Source organism: Paramormyrops kingsleyae, chromosome 1 (genome assembly GCF_048594095.1).
Source record: "Paramormyrops kingsleyae isolate MSU_618 chromosome 1, PKINGS_0.4, whole genome shotgun sequence".
Lineage (NCBI taxonomy): Eukaryota > Metazoa > Chordata > Actinopteri > Osteoglossiformes > Mormyridae > Paramormyrops > Paramormyrops kingsleyae.
The window spans coordinates 76,608,704-76,617,459 of NC_132797.1; the positions used below are offsets into that span (position 1 = coordinate 76,608,704).

At 49.4% G+C, this 8,756-nt stretch overlaps 1 protein-coding gene across 3 annotated transcripts; it reads right to left on the bottom strand.

Annotated features, from left to right (window-relative positions):
* Positions 1-1,181: 1,181 nt before the first annotated feature.
* stradb (STE20 related adaptor beta) lies at positions 1,182-8,753 on the bottom strand. Of its 3 annotated transcripts, none has more exons than XM_023842596.2 (13): positions 8,540-8,753; positions 7,546-7,626; positions 7,354-7,422; positions 6,924-7,004; positions 6,437-6,539; positions 4,957-5,078; positions 4,609-4,717; positions 4,394-4,517; positions 3,731-3,902; positions 3,480-3,584; positions 3,048-3,295; positions 2,909-2,951; positions 1,182-2,540 (listed from the first exon to the last, which is right to left on the bottom strand). In XM_023842596.2, exons 3-13 carry the CDS (start codon positions 7,363-7,365, stop codon positions 2,505-2,507), a joined length of 1,155 nt encoding a protein of 384 aa, XP_023698364.1. In that variant the 5' UTR covers positions 7,366-7,422; positions 7,546-7,626; positions 8,540-8,753; the 3' UTR covers positions 1,182-2,504. The 3 variants fall into 3 exon arrangements, with proteins under 3 accessions (XP_023698364.1, XP_023698361.1, XP_023698363.1); XM_023842593.2 differs by having other exon boundaries at positions 1,182-2,810; positions 8,540-8,752; XM_023842595.2 differs by having other exon boundaries at positions 1,182-2,810; positions 8,664-8,751.
* Positions 8,754-8,756: the final 3 nt, after the last annotated feature.

The window sequence follows — 8,756 nt, forward strand, 5'->3', positions numbered from 1 at the left end:
GTGTGGCCCTGAAGCAGTTCCGGAGGTAAACGTGGGCCTAGCGGGCTGTACGGAGCAGGTACGCTTATGGCTGGGAGAACCCACACTGCAGGGCAGAGACGCTTATGGCTGGGAGAACCCACACTGCAGGGCAGAGACGCTTATGGCTGGGAGAACCCACACTGCAGGGCAGACACGCTTATGGCTGGGAGAACCCACACTGCAGGGCTGCCTGCTACATTACAGCACACAACCATTAGTTACAGTACTTCTACAAATAAGCTATTTAGAAACGGCACAGGGGTCAATGTTAATTTTCTCTGTGGTCCTGGACCAGTCTAAGCCTGACTCAACAGGACAGAGCAGTAAAGTCCTTTGAGTTCAGAGGCACATTCTACTCTTTGGGATGCTGTTATATTAAAGGCCATTTAGCCCTCATCTCTACGTTGTTAGACAATGACAATGGCGCTGTTTGTGAAATGTATAGCGTTGATAGGTAAATACTGGCTTCTGTGTATAAGGGCCATAAGACTTACGAAGACACTCTCCTGGGACAGAGAGTGAATGTGGAACCGTGGTTTGAGCCACACAGGGTAGGGCCACAGCCAAGTCGCGTGACAGCCATCGACAGAAAGCAGCTGCACAGGACACTTGCTGAAGATTCCTCAGGGAGTGTCGTCAGTACGGCGAAAGCTAGGATGACCACTGCTTCCACTGTCCACCTGTTTTGTCTCCAAAAAGCCGTCCTTGTCCCCTGTATCTCTTCTTTGCACATCACCATGGAATCCCTCAGCCCCACCACCTTGGCCATAAAGGTTTTCAGTATTACTATGAATTTAATCCTGCAGTACTTTTCTGGGTTATACGGTAACGTGACTTTTCTGAATTTGTCTGTTTCTCAGAATGACCACAAACCTCCTCCAACTCCCACAAACACAAACCTCACATCTATGTATTTTTGCACATCCTCTGATAGTGTGCATTTGCTCTTTCCTCCACTTAGTTCTCTCTTTCACATCTCATCAGCAAAATAGGTCACTATGGTTATTGTTATTATGGAGAACTGCCAAGTGCAACACTGGACAGTATAGAGAGAAGACATGGATTCAAAGACAAACAGGGATGGGTTAGGGGTCCGGCTCAGTGACAGAATGATAACTGGACATGGCCGGCAGCTACGGGCAGGGGGACACCTGGCGGGGTTCCTCATCATGCTTATATTTTATTATACAAAAAGGATTCACACACATATAAACAGATTAAGAATACAGTTTGAAAAAAAACACACAAGGTATTTTACAGTCAAAATGTGCTATACAGGTTTCCCTTCACAATATATAAAATGCAAGGGCAAAACAGCATCTCAGTCAACAGTACAAAGGCAGCTGTACAATAGAAACATGTGAACAATGCACAGGAATGGTGGCATGACCGTGCGGGACAGTCACAGTGCGTCACTTTGCTCTTGATGTTTTGATGTCATGAACAGGGAAAAAGAGTGACTGGAACCGCATCAATGGGGAAAATAAAATACTTCTATGAACAAAAATGTTAAAGGAAAAGACAGCTGTAATGTATAACTTTAAGATTATTAAGTTGACTTGGTAGGTTGACAATATAAAAATAATCTGTAAAATATAGATAGGCAAATGACAGACTTTTCGTATATCATTTAAACATGTATAGCAGTCATACATCTGATGTTGACCGTGCTCTAGCGGAGAATTTCTGCTGGCGGGACGTCAAGATGCCGTCATGAGGGAATGTGGGCTTCTTCTGTCCCAAGGTACAGCAACACTGATGAAGAATCAAGAACACTGAAATATTCCTCATATGGAGGTACATGACATGCTGTGGTAATGTATGTTCCCCACAATACTGTTCAGAACCAAAGAAGAAAAAAAAAATTTGTATATATATATATATATTTATATATATATATATATAGATAGACACACACACACACACACACACAGACATTGTCAAATCACATTAACGATTCATGTATGTGCAGTTACATAACTGACTGGAATTGCAAAAGAACGCTGAAGAATATTGCAGTCACTAGTCACTCCAAATAACTAACCCTAAGGAAGAGGGAGGACACACAACAACAACAGTATATTTAATGCAGGTAGTACCGCCCTCATTAACACGGGACGGCATGTGCTCAAAATGCGTCCCCGAAATGCGTCTAGTCTTTTAAATACACTGGGGGAAAAAAAATCAACATATTCTTAAATTTCATTTTCACAGATGGGGCAGAATGCGGGCTCTGCTGGGAACAAACCGGTTGTTTGGAGAAATTCACCATCTATGCCCTGGTAGAGAAGCACGCATAAACATGGATGAAAAAACAAAGCAAAACACAGCAAATATCCAGCAAGAGATGGGGCAGGGGGAAGCCAGGCCTAAGCCCAGGCCAGTCCGCCTGTGCTGTCACTGCAGACAAGGCCAGCCGCCCTGCATTCACATTCACCTGTAGGTTGGGGCTGATCCTTTCAGCCGAGGCTGCAGAAAACAGACTATTCACAGCTCTTCAGTGCCTCACTGGACCAGGTCTTACAAAAAAGAAATATAATAAATATCTCACCCGGGCAATGAAAAATGCAGTATACTGTTTTTTTGGAAGCAGTGTTGGTCATTAAGGGAGTGGTGGGGGTTGAAGGGAACTAAGAGAAGTCCCAAGCCCCGTCCTGAGAGTCCACCCGGGGGGCTAGGCCGTGGCAGGGCGGGAACAGGGGATGTGATGTGGGTGTGTCTGGGGGGCTGCAGAAGGGTATGGCCGGGTACATGAGGCTGAGGAAGGAGTCCCGGGTGTGTCGCCTCACCTGAAAGACACGGAGGGGGCAGCAGACAGACGCAGTGTCACAAGTCAGCCTGCAGGGGGCAGCAAAGCAGCTGCTAAGTCACAGAAGAGGAGACCCACCTGTCTGAAGAAAGTGTGCGTCGACAATGCGGAGGCAGATGGTCTGTGTGACAGAGAGATACGGCATCAGACCCCCCCCCCAGCCATAAGAAAAGCCCAAGAGCGAGTGGCATGCAGCCACTAAGGACAGTCAGCTCACCGGCGCTCCGGCTGCTGCTGCAGGCACAGCTGTACCACGTTGTGGAAGGTGGCCGAGTGGTTCTTCAGCGTTGGGCTCTGCGGCCGGTCCGGCACCACGGCGCGGGTCAGACTGCCTGTGGCCACACTCTCTCCGATGCCAGAGTCCACCCCTGAGCGGGACACCTTGAGGCCGCCCATCTCTCCCAGGGGGAAGGGGGCCACGTCCAACAGGCAGCAATGCGTACCACGCAACTTCTGAAGCAGCATCTGGGTGAGGAGGGGGCACACGCCTCATTTAAACGGGGAGGGGGGGTTTAAAGGGGAATTGCACTGACTGAGACAGGGCTGTTACAGAGCAGATTAGTGACACACCGAGCCGGAGATGGACACAAACAGCCCGTCTGGACAAGGGCAGAAATGGGATTTCAGGCACTGAGGTGCGGCTTAGTACCAGAGTGGGGTGCATGTCCTGGAAGGGCACCCGCCCACTGACCAGCTCACAGGCCACGATTCCCAGGCTGTAGATGTCCGACTTTACCCCGTATCCATGGAGATCCTGGGTGGAGTGAGAGAGGACGATGACGGCAGCATGCTTACCACACAGGCATAAACATGCAGACAGACAGACATTGACACAGAAAGACACACCGACACACACACAAAAACATAGACAGACAGACACACACACACAGACATACACACCTGTCGAAGGAGCTCTGGGCTAAGCCAGGGCAGCAGGGCAGGGCTGTGTTGCGGCATGTCATACACAGCCTGCAGCCGCCGGCCGTCCCGCACCAGGCTATACGCACTGTGCAGTCCCGACAGGTAGACACGGCCCTCAGAGGACAGCAGGATGTGGCTGGCCTTCACACCTCTGCCGGGAGACAGGGAGATCTCCCTTAGTCGGCACACCTGGGCGGGAGATCTCCCTCGGTCGCCACACCCGGGCGGGAGATCTCACTCGGTCGCCACACCCGGGCGGGAGATCTCCCTCGGTCGCCACACCCGGGCGGGAGATCACACTCGGTCGCCACACCCGGGCGGGAGATCTCCCTCGGTCGCCACACCCGGGCGGGAGATCTCACTCGGTCGCCACACCCGGGCGGGAGATCTCACTCGGTCGCCACACCCGGGCAGGAGATCTCCCTCGGTCGCCACAACCGGGCGGGAGATCACACTCGGTCGCCACACCCGGGTGCTCCTTGTTTTTGCTCCCTCCCAGCTCCCTGCCAGATTGTCTAGGGGGTCCCCGCGGACCAGTTTGAAAAACACCGTTTTAAGGTACAACAGCTGAACTCCACCTTTATGTCTTATGTTCACTTTCTGGATCTTTCCATCCAAACGAGAACTGCACTCTCCTCTCACCTGTGCACGTATCCCATCTCATGTAGGTACTCCAGGCCCTTGAGGACGCCGTGCAGAAGGTATGCGATGAGGGACTCGCTCATGCCATCCGGGAAATACGTCCTGAGCAGGGCGTCTGCCGAGCCTGGGCGAGCCAGCCAGAAGAGACGTCAAGCTGTGGGCGGCTTCTCCACCGGCCCCTTGGGATGCACCCGAGGAAGTGTCAGGTGGCTCACCATAACTAACCAGGGGCGTGAGGACCCACAGCTGGCAGCAGAAGCCGAATACCAGGCGTGACGTCAGGAGGTTGGGGTGGCGGAACAGCCGACACAGTAGTACCTCGTTCTAGGGGGACACAAGAGCAGGCGAGCACCAGTGTAACACCAAAAAGTGTCCCCATGGAAAGGAACTTGAACTGAAAGCAGATATGTTTACTGAAGAATAGTGCCACTAGTCAGCAGCCAATACTCTAATTTATTTGATATACATGCAAGGATGACAAGGTTCTAAGCCTGCTGATCAGAGAAACATGGAGAGATATTTCCACCCCCCAAAGAGCAGCCCGCCAGTGGGACTCAGCTCACCAGCAGCTGTAGCAGCTCATCCTCGGTACAGCGATCCAGGTTGGTGCGCTTCACTGCCACCAGCCGGCCGGACGGCGTGTGTCGCGCCATGCACACCTGACTCAGGTTGTTGAAGCCCCAGCCTGTTTTCACAGAACACAGGGGGTTGGGGGGTACAGCTGAGATTCAGCAGATCCCACATGGAGGCTCAGCACAAACCCAGACATGAGACCACCCCGTAGGGAGGGAGACTTTCATTAGAAAGCTCCCCCTTTTCAAGGTTAACAAGGGAGCGGATGGGGTCAACTGACACAAACAGGAAAATGCCCAAACCAAGCTGGCAAAGGAGAAAAATACCCCCCCACACCCAAACAACATAAGCCTCACCCAAATTATGTACATTTTCAGCATTTACCCAGGTATACATATATATAATATTAGATATAATTAGCATAATCACCTGTATTTTTTAATTGCTATATTCAGATGCATTTACTAGACATTTCTTTCCGAAGAATTCTGTCTGACATCATCATAGTGACTCTCCACTGCTCATTTAATCATTGGCTAAGTTAGTGACAAGATGACTGAGAGTAAGTCGTGCTACGCTGTTGGGTCTATGACTAAGCTCTGTCACGGGACTGCGTCAAATTTACAGCCTCAATACGTACGAAACACACCTAATGCTATGATGAGTGTGTGCCAAGCAACATGCAATATCACCTCCTCCCATCAATTCTTTCTTAGAGGAATAACATGATTTTGGCAAGACACTGACAGAGGTTAAAGGTGAGGTACATCAATAAGACCATGATTGTAGATCTCCAGCACAATACTTGGGAATCCTGCAAGGACTTTAGAGGAACTGAAGTGCACCTCTTTGTTACACGTCTGCCTGCTCCACCCTCCTTTCTGCTCTGCAGGTCCACTGAAACCAGCATGGAAAGGCTCGGAGCCCATTGGCTGAGCAGCGTGACCGTGGAAAGGCTCGGAGCCCATTGGCTGAGCAGCGTGACCGTGGAAAGGCTCGGAGCCCATTGGCTGAGCAGCGTGACCGTGGAAAGGCTCGGAGCCCATTGGCTGAGCAGCGTGACCGTGGAAAGGCTCGGAGCCCATTGGCTGAGCAGTGTCACCGTGGAAAGGCTTGGAGCTGATTGGCTGAGCAGTGTCACCGTGGAAAGGCTTGGAGCTGATTGGCTGAGCAGTGTGACCGTGGAAAGGCTCGGAGCTGATTGGCTGAGCAGCGTGACGTCTCTGCTGGCAACCACTAACTGAGAGGCAGCCGACATATGAAGCCACGTGCTGCAAGTCAGCAAGCAGATGCCATCCCTCAATGTCCCCAATCCCTTTAGCAGAACAAAGCCAAGTCATTTCATCGATATGGCCTCCTGGCCACCACTGGTCAATGAAAGTCACACAGTGTGCATCTACGGGGAGGGCACCATATCCGAAAGATTGCGACTGCTGCAGAAACAAAAGCGGAGGCTTGTGACAAACTCACCCAGCTCTGACAGAAGCTGGTAATGGGAAGCATCAGCGGAGAGCGAGGCGAGGTCATCACTGTCAGCTGCCCCACTCAGAGCACACGTTGACCCGTCTCTGCTCTGTACAGCATCAACAAACAAGTGCCAAGTTGAGACCAGTTCCCCCTCATGCTTGTGCAGGGGACATGGGACCCAGGGAGCCTCTGCATCTTTCAGAGGGGGGGCCCTGTCCCGGGTCACTGGGCAGTGCATTGTGGAACTGCGCTATTAGCACAACAGCGCAGAATGCTGCAGGAATAGAGGACCTCCAAATGCAGGAAGGTGTTTCAGTTAGAGCTGATGCCCAGTAAAGATAGGAGTCATAGGAGATGAAAAACAGCTGAGAAAAGTGCCCAGCAATACTAAAGGACAGCACTATCAGTATTGTCAGTGCTAGTAGTAGTACCTTGCACATGACTACAGAAGAAAGGCACAAAATGATGCAGGGGGAAATGTTATACAAACCAAGTGCTGTTGGCTGACGTCCTCATAGTGGTCCTCAATGCTGAAAGAGTGGACCTGGGTGTTGGATATGCAGGAGCAGTCCTGGGGGGAAGGGGGGGAGGGTGTTTAGTGAACAGCCCAAAGGAGCAGAGCTAGGAAGAGTGGAGAGTGCTGTGAAATGCTGGTGCTGCCCAAAGCATAGAGAGGGGAGTAGATGGAGGACTTTTGTGAACTACTGCCCCATCTGAAGGGCGGACTCCAGAAAAATTACGACATTTGTTAATAGAATTTGCACCGGGCACTGTATGAAACACTCTTTTATTCCATATATGTCTGTCGGCAAGACGACGTTCAAAAATCATATACTTGATACCGTTATTCAATGATAACAAAAAGGGGGAAACAATTCATACATTATTTAATAGCGCATCACGTCAGAAATCAATCTCACCAAGAAAGACATGGAATCGCCTGGTCCGTATCGCTCTCCGCGAGGGCATTTATCCTTCAGCTCGCCGCTCTGCAAAACGAAGGCAGGAACAACACAGATGAAGAAAATAGCGCAAATCGTGTCTCGCTAATTCACGCGTCATGTATCTTATACTTTATTCGTTTGTGACAACGACTAGATTTGCACTCTTACCTGCTCGCATTCAAAACGGTTAGGGATTTCCCAGCACGGTCTCAGCCTTCAGATTTCGGCAAACTGTGCGCTCTCTATTCCCTTTCAAGCAACGGGAAATATTTTTAAAATAAATCTGAGTGCGTCGTATAGTGTCTCAGATAAAAGATCCAAATAATTTAACAGCGCTAGGGTCATTTACTCGGATGTCGCCTTTGCCTTTTATCAAAGCAGACGATGAGAAAATGAAAAAATGGTATAAATCAATTCAAGATCCCCATTCCATCCAAACCAGATGTGTGAAATTCACTTCTCTCACAATGGTGTTTTTGTTGAAATCAGTAGTGCAGTCTTTTCATGGCTAATAATTAAACAACAGTGCATATTTCTCTCCAGAGTGCTGCATTACGCAGTTCCGCGTTAAGTTCTTCCCTGAGAATGAAGACCCCTCTCCGTCTGGCGGTGAATGGAGGGACCGAGGCGTCCCGTACTGTGGCTGCTAAACGGCGCCAGTGTCACAGTTAACAGTGATGGTGTCGCTGCTGCCCATTCAACACTGAGCGCAAAGCCCCCAAAGGGACGTGTGTGCGCGGGTCTGTGTATTACAGCTCTTTGTCGGGCTAACCAGCATGCCTATACCTGTCTTATGTGTACGTTTTAAAGAGCGTCATTCAGGTAAATAGTAAAAAAGGACTCCATAAAATGTGCTCCGGAGACTGGGAGAAAATGATCCGAGTAAGAAGAGCCGTTTTAAACCCAAAGCACATAAAAGAATAACAAAGACGCGAAAATGAGCATTGCCACAGTCAAAACAGTTTATCCATTACTAATATTCCTCACTGATATTAATTTAATACTGATCATTATTATATCCCTTTCAAGTTTTCTGTAGACTGATTGAACTTTTTGCCGTACTGCACATATCAGGTTAGTCGTTTACAAATAGTTGCGAAAAACCCCGAAAATGCCAAGAAAACAGTGCTGAACTTCAACTTAAGTGTACTTACGAACATACCATTGTTTGACTTCGCGATTATTATATCTAATTTACAGCATAACTTTCCACATTGACAGGCAAAATTGCACAGAATGAAGTCTACTTTCACTAACGTGCAAAACGTAAAATAGATCGCACACACTGTATCTCAGAGTTAAAAGTTGTAGAAATGCCAGCGCTCTGCAGCGTCTGCTGTTCCCGACCGATTTGACAATGACGAACAATATAAATGGAC

What these genes read in the sequence shown, in the direction of transcription:
- stradb (XM_023842593.2), bottom strand. An exon ending in ATGAGCTGCTACAGCTGCTG is followed by an intron (nt 4,718 to 4,956) that starts GTGAGCTGAGTC and finishes GTGTCCCCCTAG; the next exon opens with AACGAGGTACTACTGTGTCG. An exon ending in GCCCAGAGCTCCTTCGACAG is followed by an intron (nt 3,585 to 3,730) that starts GTGTGTATGTCT and finishes CACTCCACCCAG; the next exon opens with GATCTCCATGGATACGGGGT.